Source organism: Symphalangus syndactylus, chromosome 23, assembly GCF_028878055.3.
Source record: "Symphalangus syndactylus isolate Jambi chromosome 23, NHGRI_mSymSyn1-v2.1_pri, whole genome shotgun sequence".
Lineage (NCBI taxonomy): Eukaryota > Metazoa > Chordata > Mammalia > Primates > Hylobatidae > Symphalangus > Symphalangus syndactylus.
In genome coordinates, this window is record NC_072445.2 from 26,975,019 (window position 1) to 26,989,660 (window position 14,642).

Genomic DNA, 14,642 nt, shown 5'->3' on the forward strand with positions numbered 1-14,642 from the left:
CCACTGAGCATGCTCAGCTTTGTCTTCTATAGAAAAGTGAACTCCGTGGCTCCAGATTTTAGCTATAGCAGCTGGAGGGCGGGAGTGAGTGTGGGAGAGCCAGCGTGGCAGCGGCCGCAGGTGGAACCTGGAGTTTGAGTATGCTTGAAAGGGAAAGTGTGGAACGAAGGGGCGGCCGGGTGGGGAATCAGAGGAGCCCCCAAGGAAATGATTCATCATTGTGATTGACCTTGACTTGAGCAACCCTCCATTAAAGGAGAAAATTTGGTTATTCGGAGATGGGGACTGTGTTGCAAACAGTTACAGGCAAAGAGGGGCAGTTCAGGATTCCGGCCGTGGTCCGCAGGAATGAGTCGGGGCGAGGGAATGGTGGTTATAACCCAACAGTGAGCCTCCCCAGTCATCCGGGTTGGACGGGACCGGGGTTGTAGCAGAAAAGCAGGAGCTGTATGGAGGATGCTCACCTGGCAGCCTCGATCTGTCCGTCTTCCCTCGCTCCTCCCTCCGCACGAGCCCCAGCTAGTTGTCAGGGGCCAACATCTGGGCCGGGCTGGAACTGGCTCAGAAACTCGCTTTTGCCTGCTTATTTCTGCAGTTGGGCTCCTGGCCGGGTGCAACCACATCTATGAGAATCTTGCAGACTCTCAGACTCCTATGCCTTTGGTGGCACAGGGAGGAGGATTTACTGTCACTCACTGCATAAACCATGATCACCGGGGATGTGCTCCGAAGTTACAAAGCCTGCAGGCGGTGCCCGAGGACCAGAGGGCAGGGCAGGGGCCGGGCGCGGCTCGCTCACACTTCTGGGGCAGCCGTGAGCAGCGGGCACACGGGCAGCCACGAAAGCAGCAGCGAGGGCGGTGCAAACGCCTCAAAACTACACCGAATCCCGTAGCGCCTGGCGCCCCCGGCGCGTAAGGTACGCTTCGGGGCGGTCCTGTCTGACCCCGGAAGAGAAAGTTGTTTTGGGGAAGGGGAGCAAGGAGAGGACTGCGAGTTAAATAAAACTAAATATCAAAGTTGTTCTGCTCTGCTCAGGCCGCCTCTACTCCGCCTCATCTTTGCCCCAAGTCCTTTCACAGTCTGCCTTCCTCGAACGACTCGATGCGCCCCCGTCCCTGCTGGAGTAAGCAGACGGCCAGCAGCGGGTCCACAGGTCAGTAGACCCTCTCCGCATCCAGGTCGCCGGGAAAACCCGGAGCGGAGCATCCCTCCGGCCGGGAAACGCCCTCGGCGCGCACCCACTGGCGCGCATGCTCAGTCCGCGCGGCGGCTGCGAGTAGGAAGCTCCGCGCGGCGGCGGGGGCGGCGACGGCGACTGGAGGGTGGGAGGGGAGGCACCGGCTGGCGGGCGGGGGTGCAGGGACGGTTCAGGGGCTCCCGCTCGAGGTTCCTTGAAGCGCTTCCGACCGCGAAGCTCGGCGCGAGAAGCGAGCGAACCCAAGAGCCAACAACGAGCGCAGAGAGGGCAGCGGGCTGAGCGGAGCCGCCGGGCAGAGCGGGCTCGGAACCCGGGTCTCCGCCGCTCGGGACCTGGCTAGGCAGCGGCGGGGGCGGCGATGTTCCACTGCATCCCCCTGTGGCGGTGCAACCGTCATGTGGAGAGCATCGACAAGCGCCACTGCTCGCTGGTCTACGTCCCCGAGGAGATCTACCGCTATGCCCGGAGCCTGGAGGAGCTGCTGCTGGACGCCAACCAGCTCCGCGAGCTGCCCGAGGTAAGGGTCCGGCCTCACCTGCGCGCTCTGCCGGCTCGTCTGCTGTCCCTTCCGCTCCCCTCCTCTCTCGTCCCCTCTTCCACCTCCGGGTCCGGCGTGAAGGAACCTTCCCTCTTTTATGCATTCACCTGCTTCTTTCTCCCCCTGTCTCTTTACTTCCATCCTTTCCCAGTAAAAGTTCCTTTTCATTTTATTCAAAGTGACCGGATATTTTCCTCGTAATCACTGGGGCTCGTGCTGTTGGAGAAACGTTCTGGACTGTTAAGTAACTTAGATCCATGCTAGGTACTGACACCTGGCACTTGTGCCCGGGCAGGTGAGAAGCCGAGTGATTCGGGCTGTTTCCATCTGGAAGCTACAGAGCACCGCATCCCGCCCCCCTCCACTCCCCGGGGTCGTTCCCCCACCAAGGGCCGGGCGCGCCTCTCCTTTGGTCGAGGCATGTCCCGGAGGACCTTGTGACCTGGGCAGCGCTCAAGCGGGCCGCACTATCTCGGCATCTTGGGAGGAATGTGCCCCGTGCTTTATCGCGGGTGGGCTTGGCCGGCTGGCCTGCGGTGGCTGCGGGGGTGGACGCGGGATGGGGGCAAGGGAGAGCTGGGCCTGCCTGGAGCGCTGGGGGCAGGTGCCCAGATGCCGGCCGCCCGGGCCCTGCCTGCGTGGACCTGTTGCGTGGTGGGAGCTGCGGTGAACGTCAGCAGAGGCTCTGCCCGCGGGCCAGCCTTGCAGCCGCCTTTCCCGGAGCGGGCACAGTTCGTCCTGCTGACTTTCTCTCCTTGCAGTGATGCGTTATCTCTTCAGAGTTGTTTATGTCAATTGATCACTCCATTGCCGCCGAACTTGTCAAGCGACATGTGCTGATGGTGCCTTGACCGAGAGTAGGGGTACAGCGAACTTCCTTCAAGCTTGCCTCGGGAACTTAGCTAGAGTAACCCCTCAGAGGGAAGGTGTCTCAAACCCAGGTGTGTGCAGGAAGTCAGTGTGCAATAATCCAAAGGTGTGCAGGAAGTAGGGAGACTGCTGGGAGTCGGGTATCGGACCTGTTTAAGGCCTGAGCGTTGGAACGCAAACTTCTTGCTTGCCCTTTAGTTAACACAAGCCAAATCATTGTCACAGAAACACTGGTCAAATGTTCTGACTTATTAAAATGACCTGATACGTTCTCCAGCGCTGATGGAGCATTTAAACAATCAGAACTGTGTGTTTTTCTCAGTATTTTAAGTGGTGGTGTTCTTGGATTAACTTTCCTGGGTTCATGTGGAATTGATTGGATGTTTGCTCTGTGTAATCATAGAGATTATCCTCACTAGGACCCTTGCGAAGCCCCCCAGGCTTTATTTAGCTTAGAAGCAGCAAAGCCATCAAGTTCCCTCAGGCGTTTATTATTTTGCAGTCATTTTCAAACACATGATTTTTTTCTGGCCTTTCACGTCCTTGAATATTTCACTTACCAGTCGTCAGCTCACTCACTGCTTTAAGTTGTGTAATGTTAGGCAGTGATATCACCAGGAATACAGAATATGTAATTTAATAGTTTTCAGGGGTTTCAGGATGACATTATTGAAGATAGAGTGAAAAGTTATTCACTAGAAATGATTCATTGCTCTTTGTGGTATTTGTTTGTTTGTTTTGTTTTGTAGAACTGGAAGATTTCCTTTGACTGGATTGGCTTTTCACTCCCTTCTGCAGGGTTTGTGGGTTTTCCTGTAATGTTGGGGAATTCAGCTTGGCATGGGAAATTACATAATTTCCCATGCCAAGCCGAAATGTCAGGTCTGTGATCCTAAATGGAAACTTGTCAGAAGCTCAAAATATAGTCTGATGACACTCTGTAAATACGGTAAATAAACAAGCTTTTCAATGGTTACAGGTGATGTTGCTAATGGATTATTATTGCTCTAACAGCTCTTAAATTAGTATTAAAGGTTTTAGGTTGTGTAAAATCTACTTCTCCCTGACTTATTGTGTGTCTTGGTGCCTGGGTGTTTACATGCTAGACATAAGAACCACCTTGAAAACAGATACCTGTTCCATGCCTTCCATTCTTTCCTTGGGCTATCTGTTGTCTCACCTCTGAGATCTGTATAACTTATTACCACTGGTCTCTGCTGCTCCTGCTCCAAACCCCTGTCTCCTTACCTGCCACATCACAAGCGGGTATCTTTTGTTCACAAGCCTCAAAGGTCCTTATTTTGGTGCCCATACCAGCTGTATGTTCTCCTCTCTATAATTTGTTTGGAAGCACAGCTTAAGGGGAAGCCGGTACCCCTTACCAGGGCAGCAAAGATGCACTCTCTCCAGGCTTCAGTGTAATAACAGCCACCTTCTTTCCACTGAAAGGCCTGCAACCTCTGGTTTGCGCCAATATCTTCCTTTTACAAGTTCAGATTCAGAATTGAGGTGGCTTTCTCAGGGCTATCCAGTGAGTTAGATGCAGTTGCTGGTGGGTCTGGTTCATTCAGATGTCAGCCAAATACAATTGCTTTGGACACATAGCAGGAATCTTCTATCCTGCTTCTCACACCCATCAAATGTTTATTTAGTCTCTCCTGTTTTACTCATGTCATTATAACTTGGCCTTAGCCAAGCATTTATTGAGACTCCATTATTTGCAAGTTATTGGGAATATGGAGATTAAAGGAGGCATGATTCACATCTTTGGGAGGAAGCAGATGATTTTAATCCAGATGTAGTTAGTGTGGGGTGGAAAGGACACCACAGTTAAACTACTCCTAAGCTATGGACTTGATGGTTACTTCCCTAATCTTTTAACCTTTTGCATCAGATCCCTCATCTTCAGTTTGGTTCCAGTTGGGTGACAGCCTCACCATCCTTTTTGCATCCACCTACTTCTCCCCCACTACCCGCAGTTTGATCCTTTTTGGCTCTGTGCTAACAAAGGCAGCCTCACTGTAACCTTCTTGAGATGACTGTGTGTTTTTGCTTACCTTCGTTTATTTTTTATTTATTTATTTTTTGAGATGGAGTCTCACTCTTGTCGCCCAGGCTGGAGTGCAGTGGCACCATCTCGGCTCACTGCAAGCTCCGCCTTCTGGGTTCACACCATTCTCCTGCCTCAGCCTCCCGAGTAGCTGGGACTACAGGTGCCCACCACCACACCCGGCTAATTTTTTAGTATTTTTAGTAGAGACAGGGTTTCACCATGTTAGCCAGGATGGTCTCAATCTCCTGACCTCGTGACCCACCCACCTCGGCCTCCCAAAGTGCTGGGATTACAGGCGTGAGCCACCGCTCCTGGCCTTACCTTTGTTCATCACAGAATTTCACCCTTGTGGCACCCGATAGGTCTTGCTCAATAAACAGTTATTTATCTGTTGAATGAATGTTGCCGAATCTTATAAAAATCTTCCTCCCTCTGCTTCTTTCACTTCCCTTAAGCACATCACTGCTCCAGCATCTCTCCTTTTCTAATATAGTCAGGATATTCAAGTTGGAAGCAACTTCAGAAGAAAAGGTCATTCATAGAGTGACACTTTTGTCTTACTTGCCCTGCAGGAACCTTGGCTTCCCCTCTGTACTTCCTCAGCCTTTCACATGCCATCGGTTTTCTCCTCAGTGTGCACCAGTTCTCAGATACCTTCAAATGCATGTGTTTTCCTGTAATCTCCAGCACCAATATAGCGCTTCATGTAGTAATAGGCAGCACATATTTTAAATGAATATACTAAAGCCTTCATAGCTTTAAAAAATTGAATTTCACCTTGCCACCTCCTAAGAGTTCAGTTGATCTTTTGTTGATTGCCAGATGGCATTATCTCAGATACCTGCCCCCTACATCATTCTTTCTCATATTCTGCTTTATTTTTTCCTGTCCTTTAGAGCACATATCATTACCTAACTCCAGACCATATACTTGCTTTCTTGTTCTTTGTCTCTCTCCCTAACTAAGACATAAGCTCTGTGAGTGCAGAGGTCTTCACGGCTGGACCTAGGACAGTATTTAGTACATAGTGGGCACAAAGATGCGTCAGTAAGTCCTAACATGGGTAGATGGGCCCTGTTTCTTAGCCGTCATAATTCCCCTTCCTGTGGTCAGACTTTTGTACACCAATCTAGTGAAGCTATTGTTGACACAAAGTCTTCTTTCAGAATCCAGTGTCCTTGTCTTGCCATTTTTTGTTTTCCATCTCTTCTGTGCTGGACACCTTTGATTGCCTTATCTTTGAAAGAATCTTCATGCATTGTAAACATATTTTCTATGAACATGACTTAAAGTTTAATATATCCAGCTGTGATCTGTTAAGGGAATATCCATCTCCACTTGTGGTAAGTCCCTTTTGCCTTAAACCAACCATGTTTTAATTTAGGTTTCATATTGCAAACTGACTGCTTTTCCCAGAAGTTCCATTTCTAGGGGGCAGGGCAGCCATTCTTTCCATCTCAAAGGTCCAAGGACTTACCTCTGATCCTTCCTTCTTCTCTCCATTTTGTTGCACTCCTGACCTCAAGTGATCTGCCCGCCTCCATCTCCTAAAGTCCTGCCATTTCTGTTTTCACAATGCCACCTATTCTCTCTCAGTCGCTCACTCCCATCTGGTTGGCTTCATCTGGATTTATGTTGTCCGTTGCTGGTTGTTTGTCTTCTGCTGAGGCTCTTTAGGGCTTGTCTTGAAAGGGCAGAGAGCAGAGGTGCTGGATTCAGATAGTTCAAAATGCTGCCCCAACACTTGAAGACTCTGTTCAAGCCTCTGTTTCCTTGGGTGCTACCTACTCTATAGGGTTATAGAGTTATTAAAGACTGTGTGTAAAGCACTAAAAATGTCAGCACAGAGTTAGATCTCAGATGTCTAACATCTTTCTGGATACTGTGGCAAGATCCATTTATTTTAAAATAATGTTTCTTTTTTTCTTTTTTTTGAGACGAAGTCTCTCTACCCAGGCTTGAGTGCAGTGGTGCGATCTCAGCTCACTGCAACCTCCATCTCCTGGTTCAAGTGATTCTCCTGCCTCAGCCTCTCGAGTAAGCTGGGATTACAGGCACACGCCACCACACCCAGCTAATTTTTGTATTTTTAGTAGAGACGGGGTTTCACCATGTTGGGCAAGCTGGTCTTGAACTCCTGACCTCAAGGGATCTGCCCGCCTCCGTCTCCTAAAGTTCTGGGATCACAGGCGTGAGTCACCATGCCTGGCCAAAATAATGTTTCTTAAACTGGAGTTTGAAGACATTTTCCTGGGAGTTATTTTTTAAAACCAGAATTACATTTTTAATATTCTTTTCAATAATACTTTTTTTTTTAGATGGAATCTCACTCTGTCGCCCAGGCTGGAGTGTAGTGATGCAGTCTTGGCTCATTGCAACCTCTACCTCCTGGGTTCAAGCGATTCTCCTGTCTCAGCCCCCTGAGTAGCTGGGATTACAGGCGTGTGCCACCACGCCCAGCTAATTTTTGTATTTTTAGTAGAGACGGGGTTTCACTATGTTGGCTAGGCTGGTCTCAAACTCCTGACCTCAAGTGATCTGTCCGCCTCAGCCTCCCAAAATGCTGGGATTACAGGCGTGAGCCACTGTGCTTGGCCAATAATACATTTTTTTTTAAATCACAGATTCTGTGACATCTTGATGACCTTATAAATGAGCAGTGCCAACAGACTTTATTGACTGTGTTTGAGCATTCCTTTAATTGTCTCTAGCTAATGGGGGAGGAACAGATGTGAACTTATTACAGAAATGGTTTGTTGGTGTCAGAAGATGGCTGGAAGTTGTATGGACAAAGGTTTCATGGCAGTTTGTTAGACAAAAGTGTTGGGTAGTTGAAGGGGTCACAGCGCACATTGGTGTCAGCAAGCAGAATGTGAATGCAGGCTACCTCCTCCATGCTACTGTTGTATTTAATACATCACAAGCAGCCATACAGTGTCTGCAGAATTGTATCATTGTTATCTGCCATGTTAAATTAATATTGAGCTTTCTTTTATGTGTTTTTACCAGATTTAAAAAGTGTTTACCTTATAGTTTTATAAGAGCTAAAGTGCAGAGAAGACATAACCTAGTTTTATGTTTGGACATACTTCAATAACATTATAATAAATGTAATTTAAGTCAATGCTTAGGGGAAAGGGGGTCCAAAGGAATATTTCTGCTTTATAGTGCCGATCTATCCATTTCTCAAGCGAGGGAAACAGTTGTCATTTCTCAGATACCCTGTTACTATCACACAATTTAGCATTTAATTGTTTTCTGTGTTAGTCCCCCACCCCTCACCCCATGCCTCTCTTCACCTCTCATACTTAAAAGTGAGAAAACTGAGACCCAGAGAAGTTGTCATTTGTCTGGGGTTAGTGGAGATTAGAGTCTCTGATTAAGAAACATTTAGTGAGTATCTGTGACATATTAATAATAATTATAATGGGTTAGTGGAGATTAGAGTCTCTTCAATTAAGAAACATTTAGTGAGTTTCTGTGATGTACTAATAATAATTATAATTGTCACTGCTTATTGAGGTTTAACTGAGTTTTAAGCATTGTATTAAGTGCTCTACATAAATAATTTCTCTTAAAATGGAATAACAGCCCACTGTAGCCATTATGATTTCAGCTTGGCAAATGCAGAAACTGAGTCATAAAAAACTTACTTAAAAAGCTTAAAAGCCTTGGTCAAGGTTAGTTCTGGAGCAAGCATGAAACTCCTGCAACATGTGTGCATTTACTGGTATGCTGTACTGCCCGCCTGGGAGCAAGGAGGCATGGCGGTGTGAAGAGCTTCTGCAGAATGCCGTGACAGCTAAGGAGATGAACTCTGCCCTGTAGGCAGAGGAACCTCAGGGAAGGTGTCTATGCAGAGGTGAAGTATGGAAAGATCTTTGTTTCTAGAAAGATCATTCTGGGGTAGAGGAGAGAATAGAGTCCAGGAGACCAGGCAGGGGCTCGTTGCAGTGGTTTAGGTCAGAGGAAAAGACAGAGTACCAGTGGGATGCTCTGGGAGATGGTGTCATTAAAGTTTTTACCACTGTGAGCCTCTCCCTTCCTATCTGCTGCTCTTTCCACTATGCCACCTTGTGTTGTGCTGACCCATCCAAAGTGCTTCATGAATTTGTGGGATGTCAAATACAAAGCATTGTCCTCCCTTCTGTAGACATATTTTCCTTGATTGTGGGGTGCCCTTGTAAGATGCTCACCAAAACCTGGCAAGTTTTGTAGTAGGCATTGGCTTGGGAGGAAGATGGACAGCCAGATGTGTTATGGGTAGGAAGAGTTTGCTTATTTTTCGTTTTGTTTAGATGAACGTGATCATTAAATTTATAAAAATGTACCAGCAGTGACCCTGGTAACCCTGTGGGTTCTAGTTTTCTGAGTAATATGAATGTATATTTATGCTGGTTCTATACTATGAATTTTAGTTTCATCGTCCTGTGCTGGAGTAGAGGATGCTTTCAAAGACACATACTTGGAGAATATTTATGATTCTAGAGTAACTTGAAACTCATTGCTTGTATATCTTTTTAAAAAGTAGCTCAAGTCCTTGAGAAAAACAAACCATTTGCTTAATGAAACTTTGTGAGAGTTGACAAAGATAGAGTCATGCTTTTAGTATGGTAAAACAGCAAAGTGAGCCTGCTTCCACAACCCCCAGTTCCCTTTTCCTGGGGCTCCCAGCGGAAAGGGAGCACTTTGACTCCACCTCACAGGCTTCCAGTGAATTTCCCCCGTTGCCAGAATTTTGCATCTTCTGTACTGTAACAAACAGGTACTTGAGATTTCCTTAAAACGGACCCTTTACCACAGACTTGAGATTTTAGGGGTAAGCCACTCTTGAGATTTACACAAGAGTATCAGAAATAGCAGTGTAAACATTTCTTTGCGATGATGACAGATCCCAGACATGGTCTTGCTATGCCGTGGAATGAGGTGTCGCGTTCTTTTTGGGTGAGGATCCAGTGAGTGCTGCAGGCTTCTCACTGTGCTTACTGAAGTCTAGGGCAAGTTCACCTATTTTAGGACTCTACCCGGAATGCAGGGCTAGAAATGTTTGCCCTCTGCTTCATAAGATAGTTCTGAGGGGTGATGAGACCATGGGCCAGATCTTCCTAAATGCATAGGAGAAACTTCTTCTATCCATTAACTTTCTCTTGGGTATGATTTAGTGGACGGGAATGGAATGGTAATTTACTATTGCATGTGGTATTTTAGAAGATCTAATAGGGGGTGTGTGTGTGTGTGTGTGTGTATAGTGTAAAATACCTTGGACTCCTAAAATAAGATGTAATACTTAAAATTTTTCCCTCCTCGTTATTTTGATCTAGACTATAATGTTTAGATTTCAGGGAAGTTGACTCAGTTGGAAGAAATTTGGTGTTTTTGTCTCTAAAAACCCCACGGAATGGATTTGTCATGTGGTGAGTGGAAGGTGGTGTTACACCTAATTACAGCATGTTCCAGACTGACTCCTTGATTGTGTGGCTGAACGGAGAGGACTCTGTCCATCTGGCCACCATAGTCACCTTTCTTTCCGCAGTCCACCCCCACTTCTTGGGAAGAGATAATCAGGAGGGCCGTCCACTGGCTTGTGGTGAGAACCAGGTGCCTGAGTCAAATGAGCAGTTGTGAGGGCCAGAAAGGGGCTTCAAACCTCTCAGGATGTGATATGGGTTCTGACTGCTTGACTTGATCTGGAAGATGCTGAATAAATGCCTTCGAGGCTCATGTTATTAGTGCAAATGACCTTGGCTATGGTTGTCTTGTGTTTATCTTATTATGAGAGTAGTGTGTGTTGGATGCTTAAAATAATCCAAAGAACAAAAAAGAAAGAAGAGTCACTTGATTTCCTTGAAATGATATCATCCATTAACAATTTGATTTTATTAAAATTTTTAATTTTATTTTTAATTGACAAATAATTGTATACATGTATATGGTATAACATAATGTTTTGATACATGTATACGTTGTGGGATGATCAAATCAGTCTACATAAAATACCCATCACCTCACATATTATTTGTGGTGAAGATATTTAAAATTCCCTTTGTTTTTAGGATGTATTCTTATAGATTTTTTTCTTCTTCATATATCAGCATGTATTTGTTGTTATTAAAACAAAAATAGGACTCCCACTATATAAATTGTTTTGCTGCTTGTTCTTTTTACTTAACACCATATCTTGGACGTTTTTCGTGTCGATGTATATAGAAGTATTATAGCATTACTGCGAGTGCTGTAGTATTTCATTGTATTGGATATAGCACTGTTATTTATTTTTTAACTCTTCTCCTATTATTGGATATTTAAATAGTTTCTAATTCTTTGCAATGATGAGCCATGCTGGATTAAAAGTTCTTGTATTTATTACTTTGTATACCTGTGCAAATGTTTCTTTAAGATACATTTCAAGAAGCATATTTGCTGGATCAATGGATATGTACTTTACAAAATATTGCTAGATTTTCAGTTTTTTAGTCAGAGTTGGATGGAGGCCTAGAGATTATACAAATCTAATCTGTCGTTTTGCACCTAAAAAGCTAAAGTCTAGAGAGGTAAAGTGATGTATTAAAGGAAAATAAAGACATGGGCTGCACATTTCCGATTCTTGACACCCAAGTCCTGTGATCCTTGTGAGATCTTGAAAAATAGGCCTAGAGGCTGTCTTTTTTTTTTTTTTCTTTTTATCTCTGTGCGCATTATTCTTGAGTGCAATTCTTTTCCGTAGGTCTGGAAAAGGCCTCGGGTAGGCTTTAGTCAGTTGAGCAGGTATTTGTGCCAGATCTTTGGACGACTAATATCTAATACTTGCCACATGAACGTGCATGCCAAGAGTTGCTGTGCTGTGGGCCCTTGTCAGAGGCTTGTTGCATTTGAGGTGTAGAAAAGCAGGACTCCGGCTTTCACTGCTGCCAGGCTTAGACAGGCTGGGGAGGGAGGAGGGCATTGCAGACAGGGAGCTTTTGTGAGGTGACATATGCTGTGTTTGGAGCATAGATTCTTACTCTGGGTTGCCTTGGTTCTCTTTCTGGAGCGAGAGGGCAGGGTGGTGTGCAGGATGTTTGGGGACACAAAGCTTGGTCATTAACTTGTGATGACTGCATGGATCAGCACCCCCACCTCAGTCTCTTCTGCTGAAGTCTCCATTCAGACCAGATCCTCTTACTTGAAGATGAAGTATGCGTAGTTGTTAGGAGATTGTCCTCTTCATGGTGACACCTTGGATAGGCAACTAGTCTTTCATTGTACTTCAGTTTACTCATCTGTAAAAAGAAGGTAATAATAGTCCCTACCTCATGAAGTTGTGTGAAAGTTAAATGTGTTACTCTGTAGACAGTGCTGAGAACAGTATCTGGGAGATAGAAAGTACCCGCTACAGTTTGATCATTGTTATCAATACTGACTTTTGTGGTAGAGGCCCACACTCCTTCATTTGTGCTTCCTTCAAATCCTTTCTCAATACTTGGTCAGAGTGATCTTTCTAAGACACAAATGCGACAGGGATTGCCTGCTGTGGTGGCTTCCCCGCACCTGCAGGATACAGTCTGGCAGCATTCCGTGCTCCGCCTACCCTTGCCACCTCACCTTCCCTCAGCCTTGTGTTTCAGCCCATTAGCTGCCCTTAGTTGCTGACGTATTGTTTCATGCTTCCTAGTCTTCGTTTTTGTAGTTCCGCCTATGGTGAAGTACTCTTCCCACTTCTTTGCCTGTCTCACTGCTCCTCATCCAACTGGACAGAGCTCCGGAGCTAGCATTCCTCCCGGAAGCCCTCCCATCTTCTCTGTGGTCTCTGGAGACACTTCTGACTTCATTGTTGTGTTTTTGTAATTGTCTCTGTCCCTCATCAAAGCAAGTTTCTTAAAGCTACACATCTTTTCTTTGCATTCCTGCTGCTTAATAGGGTGGTTGGTGCAGAGCAGACATTGAATGCATGTTTGAAGGGCATCTTGGGGGAAGTTTTCAGCCCTTTTGGGGAGTGGATTTAGTAATGGCTTTGAACCAGACCTGTGAGGGAGAGCTTGAACATGACACCAAGAAGAACCGGGCAGTCTATAGTCCTTGTGTGTATGGGTGGCACCATGATGGAGTGGAAACAGCACTGGCCTGGGTGTCAGCGCTGGGTTCTTGTCCTGGTCCTGTCCAACACTAGCATTGTGACCCTGGGCGGATCACATACTCTCTTGAGCCTCAGTTTCCTTACCTGAGTGTTGTCAGCAAAGTCCCTCTGTGTGTTGACCCTCTCTGATGCTAATTTTATGACTTGATGTCCCAGAGTGAACCTTTGATGAGTGGTGCTACAGTTGTGCACATACTCCGTGAGATTGCTTCATGAGGTTTAGTAGAACCACAAATCTAGGCTTAATCATTATAATCAAGGATTTGATAATAAGGAAAAGCTGTTCCAAACACTTACCCTCCTGTGGTCAGTTGTTGATTCCCAGAACCAATTAAGGAAAAAAGATCAGCAGATTTTCGTTGGTTAAAACATTCACACTGCCTCACCCCCAACAACCTTTGAACACTGAAGTTTTTCTCTTTTGTCAGTTGCATTTTCCCAGCTTTTCAAAATGAGGCAAAATGGGTGAATTTGGCTGGGATCTTTTTTGTGTCCTTGTTAAATGAACTCAAGCAATTCAGAGGGTGTTGTTTGAAACTTCCCTTTGTGTTGATTTGAGTACCTGAGAGATTGTATTTTGGGAAACTTAGTTTGGGGACTGACCATTAGAAATATCTATGGGTCAGTATCAGATTGAGGTGGCTTTGCAAGGAGTAAGTTAGGATCAAAGGCTACAGCTCTCCAGTCTCCTCGTGAATAGCTGGCTTCTCTGATGGGATGTTGGTGTCAGGCTTCAGAGGCATCTTGGTTCAGGAATGGGGACTAGGGATGGGTCTCTGTTGGATCCTGACAGACCTTCCCTCCTCCTTCCCTCATTCACTCCACATACTTATTGTTGAGTGCTGGCTGTGCTTCAGGCATTGTTCTATCTAGAAAGGCAAATAGATCTCTGTCCGTATGGAGCTTCCATTCTAGGTAAGGATGGAAAACAGATAAGAAAATATGAATTTCAGGTAGTTACAAAAGCTATAAAGAAAACAAAACAGAGAAGCCAGGCGCAGCTTACGCCTGTAATCCCAGCACTTTGGGAGGCTGAGGCGGGCAAATCACCTGAGGTCGGGAGTTCAAGACCAGCCTGACCAACATGGAGAAACCCTATCTCTAGTAAAAATACAAAATTAGCCAGGCGTGGTGGCGCATGCCTGTAATCCCAGCTACTTGGGAGGCTGAGGCAGGAGAATTGCTTGAACCCGGGAGATGGAGGCTGCAGTGAGCCAAGATCACGCCATTGCACTCCAGCCTGGGCAACAAGAGCGAAACTCCGTGTCAAAAACAAAAACAACAACAAAGAAGGAAGTACTGTAGAGAGCGATGCAAATGGAGATTTCTATTTAAGATCTCTCCAAGGAAGTGACATTTGCACCAATGGAGTGGGGCAGCCATATAAATATGGCAGAGCTTCCTGCAAAGGCTTGGGGATGAGCTTGGTGAGTTTATGGGCAGAAAGAAGGCTAGTGCAGCTGGAGCCCTTGGCATGGGCAGTAGGAAATCCAGGTGAGGATATTGGCGGGGACTGGAGGGCCTGGCAAGGAGATTGGATGGGTTTTCATCAGTTGAAGTGTGGCAGATCATAAGCCTATAAGATGATTTTTATTAGAGAGTTCACTCTGCCTGCTGATTAGAAATTAGATGATAGGAAGAGAAGAAGCAGGGAGACCGGGAGAGGGGGCTTTTATTGAGAGGTTCTAGTGAAGTGCTGCTGGTGACGTTGACTATGGTGGTAGCAGTAAATAGTAAGATAGCTTGGGGGTAAAGTGGACAATACCTGCAGGATGTAGATTTTTGGTTGTATTGATGGGGAGGGGGTAGCAGAATTATTTATTGATTTAGGGAGGACTGGAAAAGGGAACTGCAGTATAGGAACTGT

General features: G+C 46.0%; 1 protein-coding gene across 2 annotated transcripts in view; it reads left to right on the forward strand.

The window, feature by feature from the left end:
- Positions 1-440: 440 nt before the first annotated feature.
- The window catches only part of LRRC1 (leucine rich repeat containing 1), a 129,842-nt gene continuing 115,640 nt past the window's right edge, over positions 441-14,642 (forward strand). Inside the window, exons 1-2 of one of the 2 annotated variants that reach the window (XM_063632655.1) lie at positions 441-919; positions 1,039-1,718. In XM_063632655.1, the coding sequence (XP_063488725.1) occupies positions 1,560-1,718 (159 nt within the window). In that variant the 5' untranslated portion in view covers positions 441-919; positions 1,039-1,559. Of the gene's footprint in view, positions 920-951; positions 1,719-14,642 lie in introns of those variants that run through there. The other variant, XM_055263583.2, reaches the window with a different exon arrangement.